The sequence below is a fragment of the Zootoca vivipara genome, chromosome 2 (genome assembly GCF_963506605.1).
Source record: "Zootoca vivipara chromosome 2, rZooViv1.1, whole genome shotgun sequence".
Taxonomy (NCBI): Eukaryota; Metazoa; Chordata; class Lepidosauria; order Squamata; family Lacertidae; genus Zootoca; species Zootoca vivipara.
In genome coordinates this window covers 12951716-12970906 of record NC_083277.1, presented here as the reverse complement: position 1 = coordinate 12970906, position 19191 = coordinate 12951716, and the positions used below count along the sequence as shown (strand labels likewise).

Below are 19191 nucleotides of genomic sequence, written 5' to 3'. Positions count from 1 at the left end.
GGCGGCTCCCAACAGAACACCAATAACAATAATTAAAAAGCCATAAAACATCAAACATTAAAAACTTCCCTAAACAGGGCTGCCTTCAGATGTCTTCTAAAAGTCAGATAGTTGTTTATTTCCTTGACATCTGAAGGGAGGGCGTTCCACAGGGCGGGTGACACTACCGAGAAGGCCCTCTGCCTGGTTCCCTGGTTGCCTTCAGATGCCTTCTAAAGGTTGTATAGTTACTTATCTCATTGGCTCGGGGATTCACATAACTCCATACCCTCCAATATTTCTCCGATGAAAATAGGGACGTCCTAAGGAAAAGCGGGACATTCTGGGATCAAATCAGAAACCTGTAAATCTAGGACTGTCCCTGGAAAATAGGGACACTTGGAGGGTCTGGAGCAGAGCCTGTAGGGGGATGTGGCTGGGGAGGGGTGTGTGGTCTGGGGAGATGGGAGGGGCATGTGGCCACTGAACCTGAGGTTTCCTACCCATGCCTAGGAAGCCTGCTGCCAGATAGCTACATGCAGTCTTGGGGCTGGCGGTGGTCCCACCAGACAGCAGCTGCCCCAGCCCCCAGCGACAACCTGTGACATTGAGAAAGGGAATACCTAGGTGCACAAATGGGTCTTTGAACCTGGGTGCCTCCGGTGCAAGTCTGACACTTTAGCCACTCCAGCCACCAAATCATACTGGGATCTTTAAATCAAACTGGCTCTTTGGATTTAAGGGAAGCCTGAAAAATGTTTTATTATTATTATTTTGTTTAAAACAAGGAAGGAGAGAGAGGAGGAGAACATAGCACTGTACTGTATTTATTTTTAAAGAACTCATGTTTGTTTGTTGCAGGATTTTCTTTATTATTAATTAATATTATTAATGATGATTGATTAATTAATTAATTATATTTTCTCAGTTTCATGGGGGGACCCCAAAGCGTTATACAACAAATGTATGTTAAGGGGAATGTTGAGCGGTTAATGTGTATAACAACCGGCTATGGTGCACATTCACCAGGCCTCATGGAGAATGTGCACATCTCCCAGTCAAATATACATAGTCTTCGACAGTGCTTGGATAACTTGCATTTATTGAGGGTGTGAAGCAAGGGCAGTAAAGGGTGTGGCCAGAAGAGAGGGGATTGACTGGGGAGAGGGGCAGACAGGGAGGACTGCACATTTGTCCACTGGGCCTGACATTCCCTACCCTTGCTCTGCCCCTCCTGCGATCTTGCCTGTCTTTGTGTCATCCTGTGGCAGGTGTTTCGCCGTCCACTCACACAGTGATCAACACAGCCAGCCATAAGATTGTGAAGGTTTCCCCCATCCCTGAGCGGGGCTTGTGGACCGTGACTGTGTCTCCCAGCGGCTCCTACGAGGTGGAAATCGGAGGCAAGAGCTTGCTAGACATATCCTACCAGATTATGCAGAAGCAGAAAGAGTATGTGCTTCCGGTCCAGGGAAAACCTGTGAAAGGTAGGTTTGGGGGGATTTGAAGCAGCCATACTGAGAGTAGGATTATCTGATGTGGTTAGAATCATAGAATCATAGAGTTGGAAGAGACCACAAGGGCCATCCAGTCCAACCCCCTGCCAAGCAGGAAACACCATCAAAGCATTCTTGACATATGGCTGTCAAGCCTCTGCTTAAAGACCTCCAAAGAAGGAGACTCCACCACACTCCTAGGTTGTTTAAGGCTTGTTGTTGTTTAGTCGTTTAGTCATGTCCGACTCTTCATGACCCCATGGACCAGAGCACGGCAAGCACTCGTCTTCCACTGCCACCCGCAGTTTGGTCAGACTCATGTTGGTAGCTTCGAGAACACTGTCCAACCATCTCGTCCTTTGTCGTCCCCTTCTCCTTGTGCCCTCCATCTTTCCCAACATCAGGGTCTTTTCCAGGGAGTCTTCTCTTCTCATGAGGTGGCCAAAGTATTGGAGCCTCCGCTTCAGGATCTGTCCTTCCAGTGAGCACTCAGGCCTGATTTCCTTCAGAATGGATAGGTTTGATCTTCTTGCAGCCTCCTCCAGCACCATAATTCAAAAGTATCAATTCTTCAGCGATCAAAGCACCTAAAAAGTTGTACAGTTAGTAAGGGCCAGAGGCTCTGGCTTCCCCCACTATTGAGGGTGAAATATACTCGGAGTCAAGAGTGAATTTCATGCTCTTTATTCAGCTCATAGTCATCAAGGAGGAGAAGAGAAGACGAATGGCTCTTTTCCCAAAACCATCTGCTTATATACATTATTTACACAATGGGCCTTGCGTGATTGGCTACTTCAGGGCTACACCTGTGGGCCAATTATATTGTGGATTGACTTTTGCCTGCAGCCTGATTGGCTGCTCCTACAGGCCAATCAGGTAGCAGATTCACTTCTGCCAGCCGCCTGATTGGCTGCTCCAGCAGGCCAATCAGGTTGCGGATTCACTTCCACCTGGAGTTGGATTGGGTAGCTCCCGCTGATTCTGAATCCTATTGTTCTAGGATTCAGCTCAGTACATAACACCCCTCCCCTCTAAGTTCCAGTCCTGCCCGGGAAGTTGCATTCGTAGTCCCCAAGGTCTGCTGGCCGCCTCCGTGTGCGTTGTGGCCTGGGGTGTTCCTTGGTCAGGGGTTCTGGTTCTGGCTCGTGTTCCGAGGCTGCTGGCTGTGCCGGGGCTGTCTGGTCTGGCGCCACTGAACCACTAGGTTGTAGCTCTGGTTCCGGTGTCCTTCCAGCCTCGGGGCGCCCCTCTGTGCCTACTGCTTCTGCTTCCTCTGCCCACCCCTCTCGCTCTACAGGCCTCACTGCCCTGCTGTCCCCTTGGGACCCCTCTGTCCCGCTCTCCTCCCGGGTTCCTCCTGGGAATCGTCGCCGTATCTGGTCGCAGTGGCGGCGCCAACATTGCCCCCCTTCCGTTAGTACCTCGTACGACACGGGACCGGTCACCTTGGTGACTGTGGTGGGTACCCATGCTGGGCCTGCCCCAAAATTCTTTGCATACACTGGGTCCTGGGCCACAAATGTCCGGGGGTTCCTGCCTTTCCCCACCACTACCTCATCCTGAGCTCTGTCGGGGTGAAGTCGGTCCAGTCTAGTTGCCAGGCGCCGGCCCATTAGTAATTCAGCTGGGCTCCGGCCCGTCGTTGTGCTTGGGGTGCTGTGCTGTGCTAGAAGAAATGCAGCAAGGCGGTATTCCCAGTCCCCTTGTGTCATGCGGCGGAGGCTGTCCTTGGTGGTCCGCACCATGCGCTCCGCTTGGCCATTGGTGGCAGGGTGGAATGGTGCTGAGCGGATGTGGCGGATGGCGTTCTGCGCTGTGAAGGTCTGGAACTCCTCTGACGTGAATGCGGTTCCATTGTCCGAGACGAGGGTGTCAGGGAGCCCGTGGGTCGCAAACAGCTTACGTAGTACCCGGATGGCTGCCGCCGTAGAAGTGGATGGTACCAGTGCGACCTCCAGCAATTTGGTGTAGGAATCCACCACTATGAAGAATGTTTTTCCCTGGAAGGGGCCAGCGAAGTCCACGTGCAAGCGTGACCATGGATGTCGGGCGGACTCCCAGGGCTGGACTGGGGCCCTTGGGGGATCCGGGCGGGATTCTTGGCAGGTCTGGCAGTGTTGGACCCAGGCCTCTATCTCTCTGTCAATCCCCGGCCACCACACATAACTCCTGGCAAGGGCCTTCATCCTCACTACCCCTGGGTGTGTCTCGTGTAGGGCTGTGAGGACCCTTTTGCGGAGGGGCTGGGGAACAACAACCCTGCTTCCCCATAACAGGCACCCCTTGTGGGCCGACAGTTCATGTTTGCGGTTTGTGTAGCCAGCGAATTCTGGCCCGGGGCTGCTGCTGGGCCATCCTCGCCACACCCAGTCCAGGACCTGGGAGATGACCCTATCTTTTGTGGAATGGTGCGCAACTTCTTGTGCCTGAATGGGTCGGTCGGGAAGCAGCTCCAGGGTCATAACCTCTTGCGCAGGCGCTGGGTCGGGGCCTGTTTCTGGTAGTGGTAGCCTGCTGAGGGCGTCTGCGTGGCCCATCGCCTTCCCAGGGCGGTGGATTAGTGCATACTGGTAGCCGGCAAGGAAAATTGACCACCTGAGGACACGTGGAGACAACACTTGGGGGGTCTGCTTCTCAGGGGCAAACAGGCCAAGCAACGGCTTGTGGTCAGTCACTATGGTAAAGGGCCGCCCGTACAAGAAATCATGGAATTTTTTTACGCCCTTCACGATTGCCAGACCCTCCTTGTCAATCTGTGAGTAGTTTCGTTCGGCTGCAGCAAGCGTCTGGGAGAAGTATGCCACCGGCACCTCTCTTCCATCCGGGAGTTGGTGTCCCAGGACAGCGCCGATGCCATAGGGAGAGGCGTCGCATGCCAGCACCACTGGCAGCCTCTCGTCGAAGTGTGCTAAGACCGAGTTCGAGACGAGCAAGTCCTTGACTGCCTGGAATGCGGCCCTTTGTCGCTGGCCCCACACCCAAGGGGCCCTTTTATCTAGGAGTCTGTGTAGGGGCTCCGCTACCGCTGCCTTATGGGGAAGGAAGGCATGGTAAAAGTTCAATAGTCCCAAGAATGACTGAAGTTCGGGCTTGCTCTTGGGCGCTGGGGCCTCACAAATGGCCCGTACCTTGTCACCGGTTGGATGGACCCCTTCTGCGTCCACCTTAAATCCCAGAAAGTCCACCTGCGGCACTCCCAGTAAACACTTTTCCCGCTTCACCTTGAGGCCCGCCGTCTGGAAACGGTGCAGGACGGAGCGGAGGCGGTCCTCAAATTCCTCTGGTGTGGGCCCGGCGATCAGTACATCATCGAAGAAGGGGGTGACACCAGGAATCCCTTTAAGGAGAGAGTCCATTAGATTCTGGAATATGCCTGGTGCCACGCTAACGCCAAATTGCAGCCGCTTTACTCTGAATGCCCCTCTGTGCGTCACAATCGTCTGAGCCTCTGCTGTGGCTTCGTCCACAGGCAACTGTTGATACGCTTGGGCCAAGTCCAGTTTGCCAAAGATTTTTGACCCAGCCAGGGTGGCGAGGACATGGCTGACCACTGGCACTGGGTATGCATGGGCCGTGAGAGCCTTGTTTATGGTGCATTTGTAGTCTGCACAGATGCGGACCGAACCGTTAGGCTTGACGGGTGTGACAATTGGAGTTTCCCAGGGGGCGTTGGGCACCGGCTCCAGCACTCCTTGCTCCACGAGCCGGTCCAATTCCTCGTCTATGCGGGGTTTCAGGGCAAACGGGACCCGGCGGGCCTTGTGCCTGATGGGTCGTACAGCGGGGTCTAGCTGTAGGGCAATGGGGGGTCCTGTATATCGTCCCAATGCCCCATCAAAAACCCCTGGAAACTCTTTGCATATGGCGTCCACGTCCACTTGTAAGCTAGTGCGGTTCACCCCGGTAACGGCTAGCCCCAGAGGTCCAAACCATGCCAGTCCCAGTAAGCTAACGTAGGGGCCCTTAACTACCAGCAAGTCCAATTGTTGCTTTCGCCCTCGATATTGCACCCTGAAGGTCCCCACCCCCATAGTAGGGACCTTACGTTTCTGGAAGTCCCGGAGGGTGAATGGGGCCGGCCTTAGTTTGGGACCCCCATTAGGGCACAGTTCCCTTAATGTTCGGGCCGAGATTATGGATAGAGTTGAACCCGTGTCCAGCTCCATGCGGCATGGGGCTCCCTCTATCTGTACCTCTATATAAATTTTCTCTGTGCTGGGATGGGGCAACTGGAATACCTGGTAGTCCGTGATCTCCGTCGAGTTGCCTTGGTGCATGGTGCCGTGTGACCTGGGGCTCCTGGGTCGGTCATCTGATGCTTGTCGACGGGTGAGTCGAGCCCGACACACCCGGGCGATGTGTCCCAATTTTCTGCACTGCCTGCACTCTGCGTTACGGAAACGACAGGTCCTCCTCTCGTGGTTCTCCCCGCAGCTTGCACAGTTCCCTCCTTCTCGTCGAGGCTGCTGTGGTATGTGTGCTGCTTGAGTGCGCCGCTGTACTCGGTGTACTTCCTCCCTGTCAGATTCGGATTCGTCGGTGAGGTCTTCGTGGTAGACCCTCGGTTGGGATGGCGGGGCCGGTCGTGCCTCTTGCGTTGACCTCTCGGCGGCTTCGGTTGCCAGGGCTTCCTCCAGAGCAATCTGGAACGTGAGGTCTTTTTTGGCGTAGAGGCGTCGTTGCAACATCTCGTCCCTCAGGCCACCGACGAGGCGGTCACGAAGCATGTTCTCCAATTCTGAGAAGTTGCATAACCGGGCGGCTTGGCGGAGGGAGGTCACAAACCCAGTTATGGTTTCCCCCGGGGCTTGCCGTTTTGCGTAGAAGGCATTTCGGCAAGCTACCACCGAGGGCTGTGGTGAGAAGTGCTCCTTCAGCCGTTCCATTATTGTTTTGTAAGAGACGGTAGCGACATCTCTAGGTGCAAGGAGAGCCCGGGCGATTTCAAACGTCTCCTCTCCACAGACGCTGAAGAATGTCGCCCTCTTCATGGCATCGTTGGTGACTTCTTTCGCTTGCAGGAGGAAGTTGAAACGGGCGGCGTACCCTTCCCAGTCTCCTGATGCTGGTTTGAATGGCGAGAAGCTGCTGTCGGTTGCCATTCTGGGTTCCTTGGGTCCTGGAGCTGAAGCCTGGATGCACGGTGCGATGCAGCGGTGCAGCAGGTGGCGGTGCTGCGGTGCAGTGCGTGGTGGCGGTCAGCTCAGCAGGATCCCATCCTCGTCGCCAGTGAAATATACTCGGAGTCAAGAGTGAATTTCATGCTCTTTATTCAGCTCATAGTCATCAAGGAGGAGAAGAGAAGACGAATGGCTCTTTTCCCAAAACCATCTGCTTATATACATTATTTACACAATGGGCCTTGCGTGATTGGCTACTTCAGGGCTACACCTGTGGGCCAATTATATTGTGGATTGACTTTTGCCTGCAGCCTGATTGGCTGCTCCTACAGGCCAATCAGGTAGCAGATTCACTTCTGCCAGCCGCCTGATTGGCTGCTCCAGCAGGCCAATCAGGTTGCGGATTCACTTCCACCTGGAGTTGGATTGGGTAGCTCCCGCTGATTCTGAATCCTATTGTTCTAGGATTCAGCTCAGTACATAACAGAGGGGTTCCGATGTCGCGCAATGTGCCGATGTAGCATGCCTAGGGCTTCCATACGTCCAGGATACAGCCCTCGTAAACAGCGTCCAGGTGCAAATTGCTGAAATGTCCGGGAAAATCCGGACGTCTGGCAGCTCGGGTCAATAGTGTAGACTTTGGCGATTTTCATTAAAAATAGCTCAAAAGCTCAACAATTTGGGCAACGAAAGCTCAACAGCTTTTGTGTCTCGATTTTTGCCTTTTGGAATATGGCAATAATATGGCAGGTCCAATGGCAACCCATGTCGAAAGTGTTTATCCCCCACCCCCCCCCCATTTTCCTCAAAAACTTCATTTGGAGAGAGAGATTTTGCAAAACCAGCTCAATAACATCGGCCCAAAGTTGAAATATGGCAACCCTAAGTATGCACAATGTTACTGCTCAATATTGAGGGGGCCCACCCACCCTCCTTAACAACTTCAGGGGGGATCTGGCATGCCTGTTAAGGGCACTCCCACACCTGTCATTTGCAGCATGTTTGCCATGTCCCATGCACTCATTTTTTGGGTGTTCATCTGCATTACGTTGAGCTGTAGTTTAACCTGTCCACCCCTATTCTCCCCCAGGTTTGCGGGTTTCCTGTTTGCAGGCTCAAAGGGATGGGGAATGGGGGGGGCAGGATGGTGTCCCCTTTTGCCATGATGTTCTTCCTGGTGCTATCTCTCAGTGATCCTTGGTCTGGATGCGCTCAATGGAGATACTGAATTGATAGATCGGGTCCTCCCTAACAGGAGGTCACGTGTTGCGGTGGGACCTGGCAACCAGACCCTGTGTTGTGGGTGGGAGCATTGGAGCGGCCACAACGCCCTATTGGTGGTCCCTCGATCTTGGGAGCAATTGGGCTAGTGGGACGCCAGTCAAAGTGATCAAGGGACCACTATATATCCAGATGCGCGTGTCCCTGAGCTTCCTCTTTGGGGCTCAGTGCACCGGATCACCCACCCACCTCTCCCTATATTTAGGGTTTGCGCTTGACCTTGCTATGCTGTCGTGTGTCGCCAGGACTCATCTGGGTGGAGGACGTATGGTTGGTGCCCAGGGTTAGCGCTGCCTGCAAGGTTTCAGGGAGCTAGTCGAACGAGCCTATGCAACCACTCACTTGATTGTAATCAATAAAGTTGTGGCCTAAATTCTGCCAAAAACCAAACCAAAAATTTGAGTCTTGTCCATAGCTGCCAAGTATCCCGTATCCGCCGGGAAAACCCCTTTTTTTCTTACCGTTTCCCGGCGGTCTCCCGTTTAAGTTAAAATCCCGGTATTGTCCCTTAAATCGGCTTTGGCCCGGCGGCCATTTTTCTGGTGCCGCTTTGCCCTTCTATGGGCACCAGAAAATGGCGGCGCCGGCGGCGGAAGTCGCTTCCGTGCATGACCGGAAGTTGCGTGACGCGACTTCCGGTGGCGATTTGCCCTTCTATGGGCATTAGAAAATGGCGGCGCCGGCGCCGGAAGTCGCTTTTACGTGTTTCCGGTCATGCGCGGAAGCGACTTCCGGCGCTGGCGCCGCCATTTTCTGGTGCCCATAGAAGGGCGAAGCGCCACCGGAAGTTGTGTCACGCAACTTCCGGTCATGTGCGCGCTGCCGATCCCGGATCTTTAGGTCCCGAACTTGGCAGGTATGGTCTTGTCTGAATTTATTTCTTGGGTGTGGTTAAAAGGTCTCCACACGCAAGTGGGGATTTCCAAGGACGCTCTTCTGACTTCCTGCATCTTTGTTCCAGGCTCCAACTATACTGTCTCGCTGAGGCTGGTGGGCGGGGCTAAAGGTGCCCAGGTCCAGCGCCTGATCCCTATTTCTGGATTGGGGAACCCCATAGACTCCATCAAACAAACAAATCTAAAAACAAAAACATATGCAAACATTTCTTATATAAACCTTATTTTCATTAACCTCATCAAATGACTTCCCTCACTCCCTTCTTTCTTATTTTCATTAATACATCTTTAGCAGTTTATTCACCATCATCTAATAACCAAGTATTGATTTATTTATTCCTTTATCTATTAAACATTTATTTAAATTCTACATTTACTAACTCTACATCAAAATCTTAATTGTAACGCTTTAGCCTATATTATCTTCACTAAGAGAAATAATTTTCTATACATTACAATATTTTTTCAAATATATTTTAAACATTTTCCAATCTTCTTCCACCGTCTCTTCCTTCTGGTCACGTAGTCTCCCAGTCATTTCCGTGAGTTCCATAAAGTCCATCATCTTCATTTGCCATTCATCTATCGTACCCCTGCCCGGTTTAAAAAGATATTTAACAATAATTCTCTCTCCTCTACCTTCTAGACCACGCTGCTGAGTGTGGAAGGCCTGTCTCCAGAGAATCTGCCCTTTTCACGAGTCAGCAGCTACCCCATCAGCACCGAGTCTGTGCAGATTCTACCCGTGCCGGACCAAAACAGTGAGTGTGGTGTTCAAAGGCAGGCTGCCTCCAGCAATGGAGGTAGAGCATTAGCTCTCATTACCACTAGCAGCCACCTCCAACGGTGAGATGATGAGGATGATAATAATAATAATAATAATTTATTTAATTATACCCTGCCCATTTGGCTGGGTTTCCCCTGCCACTCTGGGCGGCCCCCAACAGAATTGTCCATAAGCTTTAATTAGCTTGTGTTTAAGTAAACAAAGTTACCGGTCCAGTCGCGCTTCTGGACGTAAATCTTCCTTTTCAGCAGAGCATTTTAGCACAACGGCAAAGGGTAAGGATTAGTCAGCAAGAGTTGTAAGTGCAGGAACTCTGGAGCACGTTGCAAACTCAAAAGACTTTATTTACAAAACATATAGCCTGGAGATAAGGCAGGCATGCTTTAAACAAAGCTTTGCCTCAGCGTACAAGCTTGAGGCATAATTACAGGAACTAAGAGAAAAAGAAACACTCCTAAGAGAAAAACGCTACTAAGAGAGAGAGCACATGCAAGGAACTGACTATTTATACAGGCTGTCGAACATTGCCGGATGTTTAATGTTGCTCAGCTGCTCAGTGTTTAGAGCGACTAGCATAACTTAACCCTTTAATACCAACAAGAATGTTAAAAACACGATAAAACTTCAAACATTAAAAACTTCCCTAAACAGGGCTGCCTTCAGATGTCTTCTAAAAGTCAGTTGTTTATTTCCTTGAAATCTGAGGGGAGGGCATTCCACAGGGCGGGCACCACTACCGAGAAGGCCCTCTGCCTGGTTCCCTGTAACCTCGCTTCTCTCAGGGAGGGAACTGCCAGAAGGCCCTTGGAGCTGGACCTCAGTGTCCGGGCAGAGCGATGGGGGCGGGGAATGCTCCCTCAGGGTGCTGAGAGTTGCTAGGTGCCCCCTATTCCCCCCCCTCACATAGCTACAGAATGGTTTGACAACCAATGCTTCCTTCCGGGCTGAACGCTGGGGTGGAGATGCTCCTTCAAGTATAGTGGGCTGGGACCCAGCTGCCAGTATCCGCCCATGTTCTCCTATCTATCCAGGCACAATGGCACCTGGCGAAAGCCTGGAGGTCTCTGTCATGGTGGTGAACGAAGGGACAGCTGCCGCCTTCACCTATAAAGTCTGGGATGACTTTGGTTTCATGGAGAGCTTTGCACCAATGGAAACTTTCCTAAATCCGGGAGAGAGCGTCGTCCTCAGGGCAACCTTCACGGCGCCTTTGAAGAACAGCAGCTTTACTTCCAGGTAGGACAGCGTTGCTGTAAGGGTCTGGAATAGGAGTGGCAGGTTGAAGTGGGACCATGGACGAGGTGCCAACATTTGGGAGGTCTGTGGGTGGGAAGCAGTAGTCTCAAGACAGAGCAACTTTGATGGTGTCAGTCCTCAGGGAATTCTATCCCTCCCCCAATAGCAGCAAGAAGCAGAGAAAAACACGGAAGAGTCCTTACTAAAGAGTTTATTCAATGATCACAGTGAGAGACAAAGGAATGGCGTTGCTCCAACTGAGTTCCTCCCCCCTCCCTTCCTAGCAACAGCACTTCCCCTTATGGTGGCTGGCAGGGGCTAATTGACTGTGACTCCTTTGCTCTCTCAATGAACGCCGTGTTCTGGGAGAAGGGGGGTCAGAAACACTCTCCAGTTGTAACGTGTCAGCTGGCTATTCTATCTCTGTCTCCCCCCCCCCTTCTCCCAACACCTCCCAACTCTTCTGTTTGCCTGTCTCTGAGCTGTGACCTTCCTCAAACCACTGCTGTAATTCAATACGGTGGTACCTTGGTTCTTGAACGGCTTAGTTGTCAAAGAAATCGGCTCCCGAATGCCACAAACCTGGAAGTAAGTGTTCCGGTTTGCGAACGTTTTTCGGAAGCCGAACGTCCGCCGCAGCTTCAGCTTGAGTGCAGGAAGTTCCTGCAGCCAATCGGAAGCCGCACCTTGGTTTTTGTTTTTTTTATTAAAGATTTCTTGAATTACAAAGGTGTGTGCAGTGTCTCTCATATTTTTACATGTATCATTTTTGCAAATCAGTTTCATTTGTTAAGACACTAAGAAGAAAGAGGGAAAACAAGGTAGATAGGGGGTGCACCCTATCTATTGCTGAGATACAGCTTTTCAATCGATGGACTTTAGAGCCATAGGAAGCTGCCTCATACACCGTCAGGCCAATGGCCAGTCTAGGTCAATATTGGCTACCCTGACCCACGGTGGCTCTCCTGGATTTCGGGCACAAAATATTCCCAGCCCTGCCAGGAGATGCCAGGGATGGGACTGCAGGTTTTCCCCGTGCAGAGTGAATGCTCTGCTGCTGAGCTATGGCTCTTACCTGGTTGGGGGGGGGAGCTGGTGCTGCTGCTTATTATTATTATTATTATTATTATTATTATTATTATTATTATTATTATTATTTTATACCCCACCCATCTGGCTGGGTTTCCCCAGCCCCTCTGGGCAGCTTCCAACAGAATATTAAAATACAATAATCTATAAAACATTAAAAGCTTCCCTAAACAGGGCTGCCTTCAGATGTCTTCTAAAAGTCTGATAGTTGTTTTTCTCCTTGACATCTGGTGGGAGGGTGCCACTACCGAGAAGGCCCTCTGCCTGGTTCCTTGTAACTTGGCTTCTCGCAGTGAGGCAACTGCCAGAAGGCCCTCGGCACTGGACCTCAGTGTCCGGGCAGAACGATGGGGGTGGAGACGCTCCTTCAGGTTGATTCGCTTGGCAAGGAATTGCCCTCCAGACGTTTATGGCTGCTGCAACCTCCATTAGCCCCAGCCAGCATGGAGAGTTATACAGTGGTACCTCGCAAGACGAAATGCCCTGCAAGACGATCTGATGGTGACTCGCAAGACGGATTCGTTTTGCGAAAAATTCATCTTGCAAATCGCGGTTTCCGATAGGAATGCATTGAAATTTAATTAATGCATTCCTATGGGCAAAAAAAAGAAATTTCAATGCATTCCTATGGGAAACCGCGATTCGCAAGACGAATTTTTCACAAAATGAATTGACTCGCAGAACGAATTAAATTCTTCTTGCGAGGCACCACTGTAGTCCAAAATATCTGGAGGCTGCCAGATTGGTGATAGCTGTGCTGAGCTACCCCTTCTGATCTATACTCCTTACCCTGCCCTGCCTCCCCCCCAAAAAAATACACTCTGCTCATCATTACCTAATGTTCTTTCAGCACCGCAACGTTCACAGCTAAGAGCTCCACAACTCAAAACTACCTGAGGCTGCCCATCACTGTCATTTCTGAAAATGATACGGTGAGTTCTCACACCACGTTGATCATTCACTAATATGTGATAGTCAGTGAAGAATTGCCTGCTGCCTAAGAATGTAAAAAGAGATGGTTTTCTGTTCCGCCCGGCTGTTTTTCTTCCCACTGCATTTCATCTTCCACTGGCCCAAAGTATGTTATTTATCTCTCAGTCTGCTGTGGAGAAATTATGTACGGTAGCTTACATGATTTGCATAATTAATTTTGCAGGTTACGTAAATTATGTTGTCGTCATGTTATTCCGCCCCCCCCCATTCGTTTAAAATGCAAAGGAAACACAATCTTATTTGCTGCGTTGATTTTTGTTCCAGATATGGGACAAATGAGTGAACATCTGCAGTTTCCGCTCCCGTTTCTATTATGGTCAGAATTCTCTTACATTCCTAAATGCCTCCCAGTTTGAGAAATACTTCCTTTTTAATCCGTGTGTGTGTGTGTGTGTGTGTGTGTTTTATAAAAATCTGCATGCAAATTTGTATTTAAACATACACACACACACACACACACACACACACACACACACAAACAGAAGAGGGCAACCAAAATGGTCAAAGGCCTGGAAACAATGCCTTATGAGGAACGGCTTAGGGAGCTGGGTATGTTTAGCCTGGAGAAGAGAAGGTTAAGGGGTGATATGATAGCCATGTTCAAATATATTAAAGGATGTCATATAGAGGAGGGAGAAAGGTTGTTTTCCGCTGCTCCAGAGAAGCGGAACGGAGCAATGGATTCAAACTACAAGAAATAAGATTCCACCTAAACATTAGGAAGAACTTCCTGACAGTAAGAGCTGTTCGACAGTGGAATTTGCTGCCAAGGAGTGTGGTGGAGTCTCCTTCTTTGGAGGTCTTTAAGCAGAGGCTTGACAGGCATATGTCAAGAATGCTTTGATGCTGTTTCCTGCTTGGCGCAGGGGGTTGGACTGGATGGCCTTTGTGATCTCTTCCAATTCTATGATTCTATGAAATACAAATTTGCATGCATTTTTTTTTTGCACACACTCATACACACATTAATGTGGAAATGGGACTTATGAACACACGTGAAACTGACATAGACAAGCAATAGACTGATTGATCCATCTGCAGTTCAAAGGTTGTCAACGTAGTCAGGAGTTGTGTGTATTGTAGTCCAAAAATCTGGAGAGCACCATGTTGGCTACCCATGTCCTAGCAGAATGTGGTCTTTACAGATGGCTCCTCTTGGTTCTTCCTAACCAACCTGTGCTCCATCCAAACAGAAAACAGATGAGATCCCACCAAACCACGCGCTTCTAGACCTTTACATGCCTTGTGTAGGCAAATTCCAGCACAAGCCTACCTGCTCTCGGTACATTTGGAAAATGAGGTTCTCTGCAAAGGATAATCACAGCGCTGTCACCGTCCAAATCAGTGCAAATCCTTCTGGTCTATCCTGCAGCCCACGGGGGACTGATGGCAGCAAGGAAGTCATGTGTCACTATCAGTATGTATATCCAGTTTCTAGAAATCTGACGGCACGGTGCAGGAAATGACCATTGACCATGGAGCCCCACAGCGGAGGCAGATTCCTGTTTACCTCTGCTTGCTTGCTTTTCAACTAATGTTAACAATATTTGTATAGATGGTGGGTTTTTTGTTGTTGTTTTTTTGCATATCATGAGGTCATTAGAAAGAACTTCCTGACAGTAAGAGCTGTTCGGCAGTGGAATTTGCTACCAAGGAGTGTGGTGGAGTCTCCTTCTTTGGAGGTCTTTAAGCAGAGGCTATGATTCTATGACCTCTGAATCGCACGCCCATCAGAGCTTCCCTTCCTGTCATATTTTACCAATGTATTCTGCTCTGGTCAGACCTCACCTGGAGTACTGTGTCCAGTTCTGGGCATCACAGTTCAAGAAGGATACTGACAAGCTGGAACGTGTCCAGAGGAGGGCAACCAAAATGGTCAAAGGCCTGGAAACGATGCCTTATGCGGAACGGCTTAGGGAGCTGGGTATGTTTAGCCTGGAGAAGAGAAGGTTAAGGGGTGATATGATAGCCAAGGTTCAAATATATTAAAGGATGTCATACAGAGGAGGGTGAAAGGTTGTTTTCTGCTGCTCCAGAGAAGCGGACACGGAGCAATGGATTCAAACTGCAAGAAAGAAGCTTCTACCTAAACATTAGGAAGAACTTCCTGACAGTAAGAGCTGTTCGACAGTGGAACTTGCTGCCAAGGAGTGTGGTGGAGTCTCCTTCTTTGGAGGTCTTTAAGCAGAGGCTTGACAGCCATATGTCAGGAATGCTTTGATGGTGTCTCCTGCTTGGCAGGGGGTTGGACTGGATGGCCCTTGTGGTCTCTTCCAACTCTATGATTCTATGATTCTATCTTTGGTTTATGGGCCTTGTGTCTTCTTTTGTAGGTCGAACTGCTGCTCTCCTTTTGCAGAATTCCTGATCAGCGATGAAAACGGGAACACAAACACTTTAACTGTAGATTACAGGCGATCCCATACTGCCGCCGCCTCATAAACCTACAACAGGTATAACACACTGTCTATTGGTCCTTCTAGTGCAGTAATTTCATCTGAGCAGTAGCAGGAGCTCTCCAATGTTTGGGGCAATGTTCCCTTCCAGTAACTGTAGGGATAAGGGAGGAACTCAGATCAGTTTGCATTTAAAGGCTTTCCTTTAAATTCACACTTTCCGAAACAATGCACACAAAACTGAAACACAGTTAGCCATGGGGATTCCTACGTGCCTGAATTTTGCAGCACAGTTCTCCAAACAAAAAAATGTTGACAGAAATGCATGTATTAGGGGAAAGTGTATGGGGGAAAGATACATGCAAAACATTCAAAAATACGTTTTATTAGGGGGAACTGGTACCTCGGTTTATGAACACAATTGGTTCCGGAAGTCTGTTCATAAACTGAAGCGTTCATAAACTGAAGCAAACTTTCCCATTGAAAGTAATGGAAAGTGGATTAATCTGTTCCAGACGGTCCACAGAGTACTTAAACTGAAGCGTTCATAAACTGAAGCGAACTTTCCCATTGAAAGTAATGGAAAGTGAATTAATCCGTTCCAGATGGGTCCTTTTAAAAAGAAATATTAAAAATAACAGTTGCACTATTCGGGGGGGGGGGATGAAAGGGCAATTTCTGGTAGTCGAAGAAAAGTGGGAGCTCTGCTGAATTGGAATTGCTTCTGAATGAACATATATAATGTATTGAGGTTGAATCCTGACAAGACAGAAGTACTGTTCGTGGGGGACAGGAGGTGGGCAGGTGTGGGGGACTCCCTGGTCCTGAATGGGGTCACTGTGCCCCTGAAGGACCAGGTGCGCAGCCTGGGTGTCATTTTGGACTCACAGCTGTCCATGGAGCCACAGGTTAATTCTGTGTCCAGGGCGGCTGTCTATCAGCTCCATCTGGTACGCAGGCTGAGACCCTACCTGCCCGCAGACTGTCTCGCCAGAGTGGTGCATGCTCTGGTTATCTCCCGCTTGGACTACTGCAATGTGCTCTACGTGGGGCTACCTTTGAAGGTGACCCGGAAACTGCAATTAATCCAGAATGCGGCAGCTAGACTGGTGACGGGGAGCGGCCGCCGAGACCACATAACACCGGTCCTAAGAGACCTACATTGGCTCCCAGTACGTTTCCGAGCACAATTCAAAGTGTTGGTGCTGACCTTTAAAGCCCTAAACGGCCTCGGTCCTGTATACCTGAAGGAGCGTCTCCACCCCCATCGTTCAGCCCGGACACTGAGATCCAGCGCCGAGGGCCTTCTGGCAGTTCCCTCACTGTGAGAAGCAAAGCTACAGGGAACCAGGCAGAGGGCCTTCTCGGTAGTGGCACCCGCCCTGTGGAACGCCCTCCCATCGGATATCAAGGAGATAAACAACTACCTGACATTTAGAAAACACCTAAAGGCAGCCCTGTTTAGGGAAGTTTTTAATCTGTGATATTTTAATGTATTTTGCTATTTGTTGGAAGCCGCCCAGAGTGGTGGGGGAAACCCAGCCAGATGGGCGTGTAATTAATAAATAAATAAATAAATAAATAAATAATATTAAGAACCAGCCCTTGGAAGTGGGCTTTTGGGGAGTGTGATCTGAAATACAATTGCAGGTCTAAAATTGCATTTTATTTACAGGTCTAGTTGCTGCTGAATGCTAAACAGCAGAGAGGCAGTGTAGTATAATGGTGATTGTGCTAAACAATGACACGGGAAATTAGGGTTCAAATCCCTATATATAAATATAATAATATTAAAACATTAAAAGGAACTAGTGAGGGAGTAACTCCAAATGCATGAGGAGTTTGCAGAGGAACAGGAGGACTGGGAATAAGCAGAGTTGCTATATTTTTCCCTTGACAGAAGCTCTGTGCCCAGCTGACTGGCAGAAATTCAACAGAAGCAGCTTCTCCCATTGCTGCTTCTCTATGTCAGAGTTCAAGCTGGACCTGCCGAACAAGCTTGGACTACTAAAGAAGCAAAGGGGATATGTGGCACCCCTAAAATCTGGGGGTTTAAGAGAGGGAGGACACTGACAGATACCTGATGCTTTTCATGCAGAATCTCTTATTTTCTCTTTCTTTCTCCTAACAGCTTAACCGCATTATATGACTATCACATACGGCAATAAGCTTTGGAGAGTCACATTTCTGGTTTTGTGGTGCCATTTGAATCGGGAAGGAGATACTATCCAGATGTTGAACTGCCAAGTGGTGATCCAGCCACATTGGCAGCCTCCATTACACTCGCAGCCAAATAAAACAAACTTCAGAAAGCACTTGTGCCTGTGTTTACCCTCACTGTTAAGAATAATGGGCATGTCTGCAGTCTGTACTAACAAAGCATCCATCAGTTTGATGAGCCAGAATTTTTGGGCCCATAGCATATATCATTCCCTCCTCTCTCTCTCTTTTAAAAGTGGGTTTGTTGTGCTAGGGAAACAGAGCACTTTAATTGCATAAATTTAATTGCATAAATTTAATTTTTCCACTATGTGCTTGTCTCTTGGACTGAGGGCTGGTATTCCTGTGTGCACATATATATACAGTGGTACCTCTACTTACGAATTTAATGCGTTCCGAACACACATTTGTAAGCCGAAAAAAATTGTAAGTCGAATCCCATAGGAATGCATTGGGAGAAAAAATTCATAAGTCGAAGCAACCCTATCTAAAATTTCGTAAGTAGAAAAAAATCCTATCTAAACCGCATCCAAGATGGCGGATGGAGCTCCATTTGTAAGTAGAAAAATTCGTAAGTAGAGTTATTTGTAAGTAGAGGTACCACTGTATCATGCTGATGTCAGAAGCACTAGCCAATCAGCATCACCCACATCCACCTTCTTCTGCCAAATTACAGAACCATTCTTTGAAGAGCTCGGCTTTGGAGAATAGGGGTGTGGAACCCCAAGCTCAGAAGGGCCACCCTCAAGACCTTTCCCCAAGTCACACCCTCTGCCCAGCTATAGCCTTTTCTAGCCCTGCGAGTGCTTTTGATAGGTTAAATGGTGCTCTTGAACCCTAATAGTGCCTCTGGCTTGCCAGGAAGGAGGAGGAGGAGGAGGAGGAGGAGTTTGGATTTGATATCCCGCTTTATCACTACCCGAAGGAGTCTCAAAGCGGCTAACATTCTCCTTTCCCTTCCTCCCCCACAACACACACTCTGTGAGGTGAGTGGGGCTGAGAGACTTCAGAGAAGTGTGACTAGCCCAAGGTCACCCAGCAGCTGCATGTGGAGGAGTGGGGACGCGAACCCGGTTCCCCAGATTAGGAGTCTACCGCTCTTAACCACTACACCACACTGGCACCACACTGGTAAAATCACATGTAGAAACTAATTACTGTAGAAATTAACCTTCACATTTTTGCCCCTGGCCCACTTTTGCCACAGGCATCTGATTCCCAAAAGGGAACACAGCACTCAAGGCAAATAAGCTTCCCTGAAACCAAGTGCAAAGAGCGTGCCCTTTTTATTGATAGTCTGTCCCAGTGCTGTTCTTTGAATCTCTGAAAGCCACAGGTACGACGACCAGTGCAGGGCTGCACATCATTTTGAACCTCTGGAAACCAGCAGCATGGGGCTGTTTGCAAAAGGGCTTTCAAACAGCCCTGCACTGCACTTTGAAGTCCCAACAATCGGTGCTTCAAAGCACAGCACCGTCTGAACAGCACAATTACATCAAGTGATAGGTGGGAGTCCCCACCCACCTGTCCAATTTGGCCCACCAGGGTGGGGAGATAAGGCCCACCAGCCAGAAAAGGTTTTCCAACCCTTATCTAGATGAATATTGTCTACACCAGGGGTTCCCAAACTGACCTGTGGATCACAAGGGGCTTCATTCAGCTGTTCCCTGGAATGTAGATGCTAGACTGTCCCTTCTC

The 19191-nt window shown here is 49.4% G+C and overlaps 1 protein-coding gene across 1 annotated transcript in view; it reads left to right on the top strand.

Annotated features, from left to right (window-relative positions):
• Positions 1 to 17620, top strand: part of LOC118081047 (von Willebrand factor A domain-containing protein 7-like) — a 31573-nt gene extending 13953 nt beyond the window's left edge. Inside the window, 8 exon segments of the mRNA XM_060270824.1 lie at positions 1251 to 1466; positions 8838 to 8993; positions 9399 to 9533; positions 10591 to 10795; positions 12735 to 12816; positions 14071 to 14294; positions 15211 to 15330; positions 17405 to 17620. Of these exon segments, the coding sequence (XP_060126807.1) occupies positions 1251 to 1466; positions 8838 to 8993; positions 9399 to 9533; positions 10591 to 10795; positions 12735 to 12816; positions 14071 to 14294; positions 15211 to 15319 (1127 nt within the window). The 3' untranslated portion in view covers positions 15320 to 15330; positions 17405 to 17620.
• The last annotated feature ends 1571 nt before the right edge of the window (positions 17621 to 19191 follow it).